Source organism: Netta rufina (genome assembly GCF_964035555.1).
Source record: "Netta rufina genome assembly, chromosome: 5".
Lineage (NCBI taxonomy): Eukaryota > Metazoa > Chordata > Aves > Anseriformes > Anatidae > Netta > Netta rufina.
In genome coordinates this window covers 18,874,729-18,889,344 of record NC_140128.1, presented here as the reverse complement: position 1 = coordinate 18,889,344, position 14,616 = coordinate 18,874,729, and the positions used below count along the sequence as shown (strand labels likewise).

Below are 14,616 nucleotides of genomic sequence, written 5' to 3'. Positions count from 1 at the left end.
CAGGGAAGTTTTGCTTTCACTCACACAGGCAAAAAAAAAAAATCTTGTAAAAACACTGATGTGTCTACATTTTTTTAAATACAAGGAATCACTAATGATAAGATGACCTCCTCTGGGTTTAATCATCTTAGTAAATAATTCACATTTTTATTGAAAAAAAAATCACACGTACCACCTGCCTCTCTTGCCCCCACCCAGTATCTAAGGCTGGCAGTAGGACCATCCAGGCCTACAGACGTTACCCCTCTCATGCAATCTACATCCTCGCACACGAACGGGAAGTACGTATTCCTGCTGTAAGCTTGGTGATGCGGCTACTTTGAACTGCACATAAAATACAACTCTGGACAAGTTTTCTTTCTGCTCCCCAGCCATAAAGGCAGGTAAATAAAAAAGCTGATTCTATTCAGAAAACATAAGATATATGAAGAGATTCAAAGACAGCTTCTTTCTGAAATAGACAACAAAAGCTACACTAGATTTAAATATGGAAATGACATACCTCGAATGGCAAGAGGCAACTACTGAGGATATACAGACATTTTGGGCACAATCTTGTACATTCCATACAGTTTCCAAATAAGGCACTTATAATAGTTTTTGTAATATTGTATCTTATTCTAAAAGAAAAACTCTGCCTTGATTTTCATCTTAGTAACATTTTGAAATGCAACTCTATTTTAAGCGCACAGCTATTTTAGCTTAATATTTGTTACTCAGCATTTTTAGACTCACTTTCCTAAAGCAAGCACAAAATAATTTAATGGTGGGAAAAAAAAATCTCCTTCTGTTTCCTGGTGTTAATAATATTCGGAAATGTCTCAAAAATGTGATGAAAAAATTCATTGGACCTTATACTGCTATTGAATGTTATCAGCAGAAACCTTATTCAATCACCTGCTTTATAACACTAGGTATAAACAAGCTGTTTGCCCAAAACAAAAGCTGTTAATGTTGTGGAACACACTTGCACTTCTATTACTCCAAAGACTCTGGAGCTATATGCTCCATTACTATTTTCTGTTAGTATTACTCCAAGCCTATTCAGAATCTTGCATATTTCACAGGCTGGCTCTTGACTCATTTATTAAGTCCTTCCATCAGGAATTAAATCATTATGCTTACGTTGTCGCTGCCATTGCTACTTTTCTCTAGAATCGTAATAAACATAAGCATTCCTTTCTGCCCAAATGACTGGGCATAAAAACATTGAGAAATGTTTGCTGTTTCGTTTTTTTTTTTTTAACAGAATCTTTTCCACTGCCTTACACAAAAAGCAATCAGTACTTTTTGTAATGTTATTACTTTTTGTAATTCTGCGTCAAAACTCTGTCAAAATGAAAGGAGGCACTTTGATTTTGTACATCAACCTTTAGTACAAATCAGAATAGAGCTTGTAAAATAAATTCTTAACACCACAATATAATCCCAAATTAACATAAGTGCTGCATTATTATTATGATATTACTGCAATTGAATAATCATTTATATAATATAATATCCTAATGATTAAGAGGTTCTTAAGAGCAGGTAGCTAACGGGGGAAAGAGTACTTTGGAAGAAGGAAGTTTGCAAGACTGAGGGGCTTGTTGACCTACTGAAGGTATCAACAAGAACTCAGGGGTAAAGATTCTGCAGAAAGGCTGAACAATTTCTTAAGCTTCGGGGGAGAGTGAAGAATTATTTACCCAAGATGTACACTTCAGAGGTGAAGAAGAAATATTGTCAGGTTCAATAGTATCAACAGAGGACACACCGGAACAAAGTGATCATAAGAGCAGCAAGCCAGCCACACCAGCTGGTTACATTCTGACAGGATTTTAATACAGAGGTAAGTTTTAATGACTACATCTTAGCAGTTCAGAAACCTGATTCTTGACAGCCAGAGGGCAGTAAACATTGCCAGAAGCACTAGAGGTGGTTTGGGGAATCACAGTCATGTAACCTTTACTTCAATTTAGCATTTCATACAAATTATGTCAGAACTAAGTATACATGGGAATGTAGCTTCCCTGCAGCTAAACAACAATGGTACTTGGTAGATTAAAGCACAAGAGTGTGCTATCATCTCTGAGAGGCTCACTGTATTAACAAATAATACTTGTTGCTGCACTGCAAGTGAAAGATGAACACATCATTAAGGCAAACATAAGTTGTAGTTCCTACTGTAAAAACTCCCAAAGACAAAGCTACGTTGGGCTGTGAAAGAACAATTGTTTTCATTTCATATAATTCTGATATATAGACACATACACAAGCACAAACACACATACATATTACTTTTTCCAGTGTGTATGAAGAAAAAGGATATTATATGGAAAGCCTGTATATCTTTTCAGCAAAATGGTAACCAGGTAGTTCTACCTTCAGATTGCATGCTGCAATAAGAACAGCCAGATATTTTATGGAAATAGAAACTCTACTGAAAATTGTTCTATGAGCTTCTTAACTAAGAAAACATTCAGTGAATGAGATCTGCCTACTTTCAGAATCTCTTTACATCACATAATTCCTATACTGAAGAAAAACACAACCATGAAACCAGCAAAGGTTTCTGCACTCTGCACATAATTTTACATATAAGCTATGCCAGTAATTTTAAGCACTAGCCTGTTGAAGACCTGCATGTGCAATAAATTTCACACGCAAAAACTTGAAGAAAAACCTACAACGAAGAAGTTGATAGTCCCATATAACACTTTGCTGAACATATTTTAAAATAATTTTACTGACAGTACATCACTATCCATGCAACATATTGAGGGTACCTTCAAGGAGCAATGACAAACATTCGGCACTTACTACATGACCAACACTGGATTACAGCCACCAAAATAGAAGATCAAATTCCCTGAGGACTGAAGGTAAGAAGCAAATAATTAAGCCATCCCTTTCTACACACAGCAACTTTTTACATAGCATGAAGCAGATACAAAAATGAGAAAGAACAGCATCAGCCTCAGACATGAGTCTTTTCAGATTTAAAAAAATAATACTTATGAAGCTGGAGTATTAACAATGGGAAGCTTTTGGAGAGGGAGGGAGAGCCTCTGAATAAGCTATGCCCACTGTGGGATTCAACTGGTTGTGATACGGATGGTTTTCAAAGACTCACAGATGCTGGAAACTGAGATTTTCTTACAAGCAGCCTTGTACCAATTAAGAGGCAGAAAGCTTATTTCACACTGAACTCTCTTTTACCCCTTTTAATTCAGAAGCTTGGCCTACTTGGAAACTATTTTAATTGAACCTGTTTTACTATCACATTACTATATATGACACATATAGCAATGACTAATGCATTAAGTGTGCATGCTCGAAACGTATTTCTGGAAAAGCAAGCTTAACCACAGACAGATGCTTAACAGGAAAGGCAGCAAGTGAAAACTAATGGGATTTATGTATAAATTCAAACAGTCTCTGACACAAAGACTTTATCCAGAAGCAAGGTTCTGGTAGTTCTATGTAAAATGTCAATAACATGCCTGTTAATGAAGAACATGTTAACAGAACTATTCTTCGTATAGAACATGTTGTCCCATACTGTGCACCTACAAACAGCTAAACAATGACTTTCACTAAAACTTAATCACAGATAACTATTAGCTAGGAGATTTTTGTCATTAAAAACAACATGCAATTACTCTATAATATAATCCAGGATATGAAAGGTCTGTGCAAAGTAAAAGTAGTCACCTTTCTAGTGTGCAGTATGTTTTCTAGAAGAAACTTCACTGCAAAAGCTGCAGTTCAGGAAATACCAAGATTCATTTACTTTGCAGATTAGTGATAGTCCAACCTGCAAAAGGAACTGCAAATTTTGTAGTGAGCTACGTTAATTGTGCTGAGTTTCAAAGAATCACAGAAAGGTTTGGGTTGGAAGGGACCTTAAAAGATCATCCAGTTCCAAACCTCTGCCATGGGCAGGGACACCTCCCACCAGCCCAGGTTGCCCAAAGCCCCATCCAGCCTGGCCTTGGGCACTGTCAGGAATGGGGCAGCCACAGCTTCTCTGGGCAGCCTGTGCCAATTCCTCATCACCCTCAGAGTAAATGAGTTTATACAATTAGGCTTGTAAATCAACAGTGCTTTGACTAAATATTAAAATAGCTCCTGCCTAACCACGTTACAACCAACTTTACAGAAGACATTCGGATATACTTTCCGTATACCTTCCACTGTAAATAATGGCTTTATTCCCTTCACCCTATAGTCATTTTCTACTATCCAGCCAGACTCATACAACTCAGCAAGTGGAAAGAACTATGTCAACAGTATTATATCCCAGCAAATGGCCAACGTGAAGTATGAAGACAGTGTAGGCAAGTAAAATGATGACAAAGTGTTTGTGTAACTGAAGGCACTGACATAAAGTGGACCTTACCTTATACAACCCACACCAGATGTTATTTCAGTGCTTAACTATTTTTTTTAAACACTATATTGAAATTTCTTGGTATCTTAGTAATCTGTGTATGGAAGTGATCATCTCTTATGCTTTAAGGTCTGCTTCCACCTACCTGTCTGTTTTAATTTTACAAATTAGTATCAAATTTCAGAACAAACCTGATTTTCCTGCCAAATTCACATTTTTCTTGCTTTCTCTTCTGGCTTGATGCATTCTACCCATATTGTATTTCTGTGAAGCTCACTGTTTATTACATGTGGTTGTTACCCAAAACTAAAACAACCATTATCTTCTGAGAATCAATATAAAATTTCAGGCTGTCTTTGGAACATTTCCCTTTATCTTCTTATAGATTTTTGTCTCCAGGTGAGCTTACTGCAGCTTTTCCTACTCAAAAGAAACTCTGTGGCATATTGCTGTTTGAAACTAATATCAAATTTGAAAGTAACAGGTAACAACATCAGGAGCTGAGAGAAAAAATCTTTAGGTCACCTGAATGAACCTCCAAACTGATACAGAATATAAAAGAATAAAGTAGAACATTGTAACACAAAGATGACAAACTGAATGTACAAACATGGAGAGAGGAAGGAAGGAAAATTGCACAAACCTTTTTTCTCTTCTGTGTTCTGACAGGGTATCTGTGCCATCTATCTGCACTTCTGTACAAGGAACAACTGATCTTACTCTAAATGGTGAGGTACTACTTCATGCACAAATTTATCACTTTTGCCATTTCTGTGTTACCAACACATTCATATTTCTAAACAAGAATGCTTCTGAATTTCCATGTTTGTGAGAATCTCATGTATAAGTACTTATAACCAGAAAAGTCTTACCTTCCACCAAGGATTGGCTCCCCCAAAGCTCCCAAAGCAGAGTAGTCCATGCCATAGAAATTCAGCCCTAGAAGAATCTTATTTCTCCATTTTGAATCAGGATCCAGTACTTGAACACAGGCTCGAACCCAGGGAAGCGGGGAATTTGGACCAGGTCTGTTGAGTTAGACAAAAAACAAACAAACAAAACACACATGATCATGCTGTCAGAAAAAGTACACGTTCATTCTCAATAGCCCTCTCTTTTTGCAGAGTGCAATTATAGAGAAAGCTATGGCACACAAAAAGCATTGAAAATAACCTGCAAGCCTACAAAGATTCAATGCACATTCTTCAGTGGCTTAAAACTGTTCCTGCACAGAACATGCTTGTCCCACTAAAAGGTCATTCATTTCTAAGGTGTACATGAAACTTCCTATGATGGGTAAAGAAGTTACCACCTAGCACATTTACCGTCACTGAGCTTGGCCCAACTGTTTTCCAATACCATCCTCAATGTTTTTACTGTACACCAGCACAATATACAGGGACAAAATCCATCATTTACTCATAGAACAACTATAAAAGCAGTGACAAGGAAGCAATACAAGTTTCAAAGACTGCTTAACATTTGTACACTTTATTTATGAATAAAACTCTAAAGGGGCAATTGCTTAGCAACAAAAAGCTCTGTTGTTAGAGAGCAGCACCTGAATATGCAGACTAGTTGAACTATCCTAAATACAGCATCAAGATACCAGTCTTACTTTCTCCCGAGCTCAGAGAATAGAGCAACAGGCTCTACTGCAAACATTCGCTAATACGATAAAAGTAAAAGCACATTCCAGACTTTTAAATATCAATATTTTCTGCTCAAGGTCTTCAGAATATCTGTAACATTAAAACTGCAAGTGGTAATACAGTACAGAATTTTTGCTGTATGTACACACTGCTTTTAGTATACTCAAACCAATAAAAGCAAATTTTTAAAAAAGGTGTTATTGTTGTTTTTTTTTTTTTTTCCAAAACCTCTCTCAGAAACTACATTTATTTCAAACACAACAATGAGTGTGTTAACTGAACATTGTCTCCTACTTCAAAGTACAAAAGAATAGCAGTTCCAAGCCAGATCTAAGTAACTTAATGCAGCAGTAAAAGCATTAAGGTGTGACTGTACCATAACAGAGCCTGTAATTTTAACATGATATAAAGCATGGTGCAGCTTCACCACATAGGAAAGATGTAGCCTACAGTATGGTGTAAAACTCAAAGTGCATCCAGAGTTCCAGATGAGTTTGCACTGACTGTGTGAAAGCCCTTAGCACTTCATCTTCATAGATGTCCCATTTACCTAGAGGAAAGCTAAAATGGTTACCTCTATGCTTCATATTCCAGCAGAAGAGAGTAACAAAAGCCTGTTCTAACCTCAGCACACATTACTGCCCATGACTGTTTTCCCCTAGGGTGCTATGTTGGAAGATCTAGAGACAGGGTCTGGGGAGAGAGAGGAAAGAGGAAGGTAAATTTCAGAAGAGACATAATTGTTCTTCTATTGAACCTGCCTAGACACTATCAAAGTGCTAGAATACTATGGTTGGCAGATGTCTTAGTGATGGAACACATGCAAAAGCGATGGCATGTAAGTCTGCCAGTCTACCACAAGCATTAACTCTGGAGAAGCCACCTTCAAGCAGAAGGAATTTGAGAAGCAGAAGGAATCTGAGAAAGAATTTGTCTGCCTCAGGATGAAGCAGACAAATTACTTGTCAATTTTGCTATTCTTTTTTCCCCCACAATGATATGTACTGGATTATTTTGTACCATTGTGCAGAACTGTGCCAAATAAATAAAACCAAAATATCCTAGTCTGGAAAAAATAAGTGTCACAGTACTAGTAAAAGAGTAATTCTTTAGCTCAGGTACAAAGCCCTTCACAGTACTGGGTGCCAGATCCTCACTGCAGTTACACCCAAGTTATGGGCTGATTCAAAAATAAACTATCCTAACTACTAATCCAAAACTTTCCTGTCTATTACAGTTAACGCACACCATCCATTTTATGGGAAAAAAAAAGTAACTCATATTGTAGGTTTCATAGCAGCGTAAATGGAAATGAGTTCCTTCAGTGTGTTTTTCCTAACGTTAGAGTCTTACCGTTGTGGTGTTGAATAGTCGTATGTCATGAGACTGAAGCTGTCTATTGCTGAGGCCAACTGATCAAATTCTTTCTTCGTGAACATTCCTGGCTGGTTAGTCCTTTTAAAACAAAACAAAATAATAATAATAAAAAAATACTATTGTAACAGTTGTGCTTAATTTCACCTTTGGGTTTCAAAATCTTACTTTTTTTTTCTTAAAGCACCTCAGAATGAATCTTATTTCTGTTCTTAAAATACATGTAAATTATAAAGAAAAAAAATATTCTGTGCTACTTCTGTTGCCAGTAGAAAGAATCAGACATCTACAGCACACTAAGCAAATCTGCATCACCAGCATGGCTACAATAGTGGTTGTAAGGGCTATGGACTAATCAAGTTGCTTTAGATATTAATCAGTTGAAATTTAAAGGCTTTTACAAAACTCTGAATTGCTTGGACTGTCAAACTGTCCTTGGTATTTATAAAACTAAAGGTTACCTGAGGCATACTTAAATGGATGAGTGCAGCTGTTGATAACAAAATACAAATATAAATCAAAGGTAACATCTTGATTAATCTCCTAGGCAAAGATAATTTTATCACAGAATGGTATGGGTTGAAAGAGACCTTAAAGCCCATCCAGTTCCAAACCCCTGTCATGGGCAAGGACACCTCCCACTAAACCAAGTTGTCCCAAGCCCCATCCAACCTGGCCTTGAGCACTTGCAGGAATGGGGCATCTTCTAGTGATGTTTTTTTTTTTTTTTTTTTACTGTACTTAAGAAATTTCTTCCAACAGGAAAAGGTTATGTTAATTTTTTTTTCCTTCACTTCTAAAAAGGTGATAAAAAGCAGCAGCGTAATACAAGTACAGCCTTTTAGCAAAAGGCTAAACAAACCCTTTTCTTTTTTTTTTTGAGGAAAAAAACAAACAAAACATTTCTTTTTCTTTTTGAGGGTAAGTAGCAGTAGTACAAAAGGAGAACTTTTATACCCATGTGTGCTACTAACAGTAGTAAGATAAGGCAAAGCAATTACCCATTTCTGAGAAACGGCTTAAGAGTTCAAGTCACTGCAAAGTATTCAGCAGGTATAATATACATGCTAACCAACATTCTCTTTTTTTTTTTTTTTTTTTAACCCCACAAATAATGGCTCATAACACAATATTAGGGAAACAAAAAAAACCTATCAGTCTTGGAAGAAGACTCCAAAAAGGAAGAAGGTGACTAAAGTAAGTACTAGGGGTTGATTTTGATTTTTCCTGCATCTTGGTGGAAATTCAGCATTTTATCCTCAGTTTGAGGAAAATACAGTCTATGAACTTCACATTCTATGAACACAGCATTCTTACTCCCCTGCACTTTTTTTTTTTTTTAAACTTATTCTTCATCACAGCAGGAAACATAAGGAAGCCTTAATCACAGGGCAAAGATGGCAGTGAACAAAAGAGAAGAAGCTACTGCAAAGAAACGGTGTTCTCAGAGGGCTCTGAAGCATAAGAGACAGACAGGTAAAGTTGGGTATTCTCCTGAATAGCCTAAAAAAAAAAACAAAAAACTAAAAGCTAAACTAAAAGCGGGGCTCACAGGAGAACCCTGCAAAGAAAAAAAAAAAAATTGTCTTAACAGCTACAAATTCTAGCACAACAGCCATTCTAACAGATTTAAACAACTGTACGAGATCCCTCTTGAGGATAGAAGGGAAGAGACTGAAGAATTTAGAACTTTCCAGTGATATCAGAAACTACTACTTGACCTACAAGTTAACAGGCAATGCCTGTGTAGACAAGCTATACATTACAAGTCACTTGTAGTCCAATCTAAATGTAAAAAACAAAAGATATGCTCAGCAACAGATGCAAGTAATAGACTGGAAAAAACAACAACTTATTTTGACCCTCATCGCTTTTGGATCAGTGCGTAAATTCTGCATCCAACAACATTTGCTGAATGGGTCACCAGAGCATAACAGCATTCTGCTACTGTTTTAAAAGGACACTTTCTGTTCTCCAACATTAGGAAATAAGTTAACAGAGTACAGGTAATGAAGTGGGGCAGAATAAATCATTTAACATGTCTGTCATGTTATAAGGGAGCAAAGCATGAATGATATTTGCAAGTGAGGTCAATGGACCTGACCAAATGCACACTGGATTACGTAGCTCTAATTTGTACAAAGCACAGTGGTGTTCTGGCTGTCTGAAGTTTTCAGAACCAGTTATATACTTCTCATAATGAGGAGAAATCCCGTCCCCTTTCATCTGGGGTTTTAATAAATTAACACAAACCTTCACTTCTGGAACCATTGGCAGACCTCTTTTTTTTTTTTTTTTTTTTTTTTTAATAGTTATCTGCCTGTCATTTACTGCAATTGCAAATTACAGCTGTTCTACAAGAATAAAGAAAACGAAGGACATTTTTGAAACAATGTCATGGCAACCTGGATGCCCTTAGGCAAAGCAATTCCCCATTGCAAACTCCAGCAAAACACATTTTCAGTAAATTGATTTTGATTACTTATGATGGGAAAAGCATAAAAAGTAATTATAATGTGCATTAGATAGTATGGCAAGTCAGACTGCCTTACAGATTAATCTGGGTAGTATTTTAATGAAACTTGGATATGGAGGGCAGGTAATACATCCACTTTTCATATACATTGTCAAGGAATGGAAAAAAAAATCAGGTTAAAATGGATGTAGTCATTCTGTGCAAAGTAAGCTTGTAACTGAACTACTTAACTACAAAGGAAAAGCATCTGAGGAGCAGAGGCATAAGTTTCCAACTTGGAACAAGTCTAGCAGCAATGAACATGCTTTGTCCATTCATGGTTGGTGTTAAAACCAACTTTTCTGCAAAAAACAAGCACCACTCACCAGCTCTGTCAGCACCAGTCAATTCTGCTCTAAGTCAAGCACATTGAGAAACTGCTCATTGGAACAGCACTAAGACTACTGGACACATGCCTTCAGAATGGTTCTGAGTCAAAAAATGGCACTTAAGGATAAAACCAATTATTTTTTCACAGCTGTTATGCTTCTCTTTTAAGGTTCTCCAATCATTCTGATGTTTAAGTTAGTCCTAAACTCATCTCAAGTACTGTTTCCAAAACACTCAGCAGTGACAGGCTCCATCAGCATTTATCAACAGTGTACAACTTACATACCAAAGACGCCTTGTTATTAAACTGCCAGCAGACAAACCTTGGTGACTTTTATTTATTTATTTATTTTTGCTTACCACGAACGTCACAAACGTGAAGAGACAGAAAGCAGGTACATCAACACGAGTTACAGGAAAAGCAGATTATTTAATACATAATTTAATTCAAAAGTCTCTTTGCATGAAAATAACCCTAACCTCTGAAGTGTTTCATTTGCTTTATCTTTGAGTTTACCCAAAGACACAATTCAAAAATTACACCTCTTTGGAGTCTAACAAACGTACTGGATAAAAGAGTGAAGCTGAGCACTGAATAGAGATCTGCCATATAAAGAAATCTGCTCCTACTGGCCTACATAATTTCCTACTGAAATTATGCAACATGTGTTATAAATATAAAACAATTGGGTTCAAGAAGTAAATTTGAAGCAGGAAAGAGTATTCTTATTATGCCAACTAATACTAAATCCTTTTTATTTTTTATTATTTATTTTAAGAGCCAGAGACTTGATATAATATTTGCATTTGTATTTATCTCAATAACTGAAACAAATTTCATTCATTCAGTTTCCTTAACACTCTGCTCAGATGCACTAGTGTTCTTGTTTGATTCTTATATCAATCGTTCAACATAACTAACTATGAAGCTTCCTACCTACTAACAATAAAACCCCTGCTATTCAGGTTTGGAAATGGCCATCTAATCAAGACCAAATTTGCATCTATGTGGACTGTAAAAGTCACTCCAAGAGAAGAAATTCATCAGAGATGACATTTATAGCACACTAGTAGCCGCTGTAAAAACCACTAATACTGAATATACAGTAAATCATTTGTTTTACGTGAGGTCTGGATAAAATGTCCATTGTGATATATGGGACAATAACCTAGGTGCTTGATGAACTTGCGTATCTTGTTTGTCCTTTTGTAGGGAACCACTGAGTTACTGAGAGAAAACAAGCACTCTACTTTTTGAGCATAATGCTTAAGAGATGAACATTTCTAGTAAGTGTCACAGTCCATTTCTTGTACAGATTACAGCTGTCCAAGATACATCAATACTTCTACTTTAGACCAGTCCGTTTGCTTGAAAGGTAATAAAGCTTCCACTACATGCTTCAAAAAGATTCATTTCTTGGCTAAAATACTGATGTTCCTGCTGAAACATTGTTTATATGACCATTCTCCCCCATATCTAGCTAAGCCACTTTTTGCTTGACTAAGAAGCTGTGGCGGTTTCACACCGATGGCCAACTGAACCTCACCACAGAGCTCTCTTACTTCCCCCCTCCTCAAAAATGGGGAGAAAACATAAGGGGGAAAAAAAAGTCACAGGCTGAGATGGGAAAAGTTCAGTTAAAGGAAAGAAGGAAACAAAACAAGCAAAGGCTGCACAGAAGCAAAGAGAAAAATTTCTGACCCAAATTTCCATCGAACAACACAAAGAATAAATATTCCCTGAGATCATAGGTCTCATTTGCACATATCCTCTTCAATTTATTAGTATTTTTTGACAGTTGGCTTGTTTATATAGATATATATACACACACATATACAGAGACAGAAACTGGTAGTACAGTACTTGAACATCAGACTTAGAAGAAGAAATCACATGTTTTCCTTGATATTTCTCTATACCCAGCTTAGAATTTCCCAGGCCTTTTTTACTATTCTTTCCCACCTAAATAAGCACTGTGTGGTTTGTTTCATAGCTTGGAATGTCTACTACCTGAATCTTCCAAATAGCATATGGTAGTATGTATCAAAATTCCCATTAGAGCTTTACTGATAAGTATTTCTATAAGGTTTTGACTTTGTCGTCTTTCATTTTGAAAGAATGGAAAAAAAATACTTCAACCATGCAAGCCACTTTCATTTACTTTCAAATGAATCTACATTCTCAATTACTTCTTGTCTCACTATGATTACTCTCAAAATGAAATAAGATAAGGAAAAAAAGGTCTTGTAGCTGACTGCTATTCCCTGCAAGTTTGAACTGCATTCTTGTCTGTTTACCTCACCTTGTCACCTACCACGAGAGCTCTTCTTTATCCTCACTTCTTTGAATGGTCCTTCATAATGGAAAGCTGATTGATTTTCTGTTTCCTCTATATATCTATTTCAGAAGTCATCTGCTCAGTAATGACTTAATTTTCTTGTTGCGTGTAATTCTCTGTTTTCTCTGTAAACCAGCTGTTTGCAAATCTTCCCTTCTCCCTTCTGTTCTCACCACCAGATATTAGTTTTCATAGCTCCTCACAGTTAGCTGCACTAAAGTATAATGCTATTGCATTTTATGAACAGACCACTGAATTCAGTTAATGCATGATCATGGAATACAAATTCACTGTTTCTCTCTGCACCCTGTCTGTTCTACAGCAAAGAGGAACAAGAGCTAAATAAATCTCTACCATGTGGATCATGTAATTCAGGCATTGATAATGAAGTAGTAAAACACAAACAAGTTACAATCCTAAACTACTTTCTTTTCAGCAAAAATCCTCCTGGCAGTTCTGCAACTACCCTATCTCATTTTAGGTTCACCAAAACCCTAGATGGATGATAGCTCACTGAAGTAATTCTCTTCTACCAATACTTAAAAGATAGTTCTATGTGAATCCTGGTTTCCATGGACATTTTGCAACTAGACGCTCTGGTGTCTTATAAATGTTTCATTTACAATGCCCTCCCACTGCTTGGTCTTGAAGAAAAAGATCAGTCTTACTCAGCTGCCCAGCTGCCTATTTTCATGAAGTGGCAGGGACCTGACTACTAAAATTCTATGCCTATGTCCACTTTGTCTGAAACTGGCCAAATGGTAAATACACTTCTGCAGAGGGATGAAGAATGGAACAGATAAAGCTTTGAGACACCTTGCTTTCTGTGAAATCAGGCTAAAAATAGAATTAATCTGTGCCTGCAATAGTATTGGATGAAGCAGGCAAGTCAACAACAGGACCCTGACACGATACTGCTGTTCAGAGGCACGAACAATAATTATAGACCTAATCCTTGCTGTCAGAAAAGAACGTGACCATACTGAATGATTAACCAAAAAGGGATTCTCAGACAGATGAAAACAGATTGAATATATAGCGTGGGCTGAATTCTGTGCAGCTGATTGGAGAGTTTAAAAAGCACTGCATGATCTGCATCTCTGACCTCCCTCCATCAGCGAGTGCATCCTTGCAGATAACATACCAAGGTTTTTACATAGATGCACGTTACTTGGTAAGCATTTCAGAAAATGCACGTGCTTAGTATTCAAATAAGCTCACATACACTTGTAATAAACCATTCTTTTTCTCGATTTCCCTTCTGAGGACAAAAAGTTTCAAGAGTTGAAGAACTGTATACAATAATATGCCCCAAATCTCCATTGAAGCAGAACTTAAACACAGTATCCGATTACGTGGCCTATGCTTCCAGATCGATATGACAACTCAGGGACCGTACAGTGCAAAACCAAAACTATTAGTTCATTGAACCATAGTGTTGAGGTACATCTGTTGCAGGAGAAACAAATAACGAATTCCAAGTTATTACACATCTTTGTTCATGCACCGTATGCAAGTACTGTTCCTCTTAGAATAGAGAGAAGAATCCAACTGAAAAGGTAATTCCATAAAACCAATCACCACTGCTCACATACTCTCCCAATTTCAAACCTGAGAAGTCTCAGGAGAGATGGAGGGAGAGACAAAATGGTTCTTTGCCCTCCCAGCCAAGCCCCATCATCTTAACATCTCCATCCACATTTTGCTTATATAATATGAAAGACTACCATACTGGTAACAAAGCCAAAGAAACTACATTCCAATAGATGAAAACTTTGAGAGAATGAGCAAATAAAAAATGGAAACATGAAAAACTAGCAGTTAATTTTTAATGTGCTAGAACAGCATGAATATCCCAACATAAGAGGAAAGCACAGAATACTGCAGTTGCACAAGATCTCAACATTAGCTGAAGACTGAGTTAGAGTCCAGATTTACAGGCTTCCAGCAGAAGCTAATGTATGATTGTCCACAGTAAGACAATAAGAGACATGAGTGTGTAATGTCGGAAAACAGAAATCTAAAAATCAC

General features: G+C 36.8%; 1 protein-coding gene across 1 annotated transcript in view; it reads right to left on the bottom strand.

Moving 5' to 3' along the window:
- Nucleotides 1–14,616, bottom strand: part of CHID1 (chitinase domain containing 1) — a 97,603-nt gene that overhangs the window by 50,205 nt on the left and 32,782 nt on the right. Inside the window, exons 8-9 of the mRNA XM_084288376.1 lie at nucleotides 7,381–7,482; nucleotides 5,248–5,403 (exon numbers count right to left, since the gene is read on the bottom strand). Coding sequence (XP_084144502.1) covers nucleotides 5,248–5,403; nucleotides 7,381–7,482 — 258 coding nt within the window. The remainder of the gene's footprint in view (nucleotides 1–5,247; nucleotides 5,404–7,380; nucleotides 7,483–14,616) is intronic.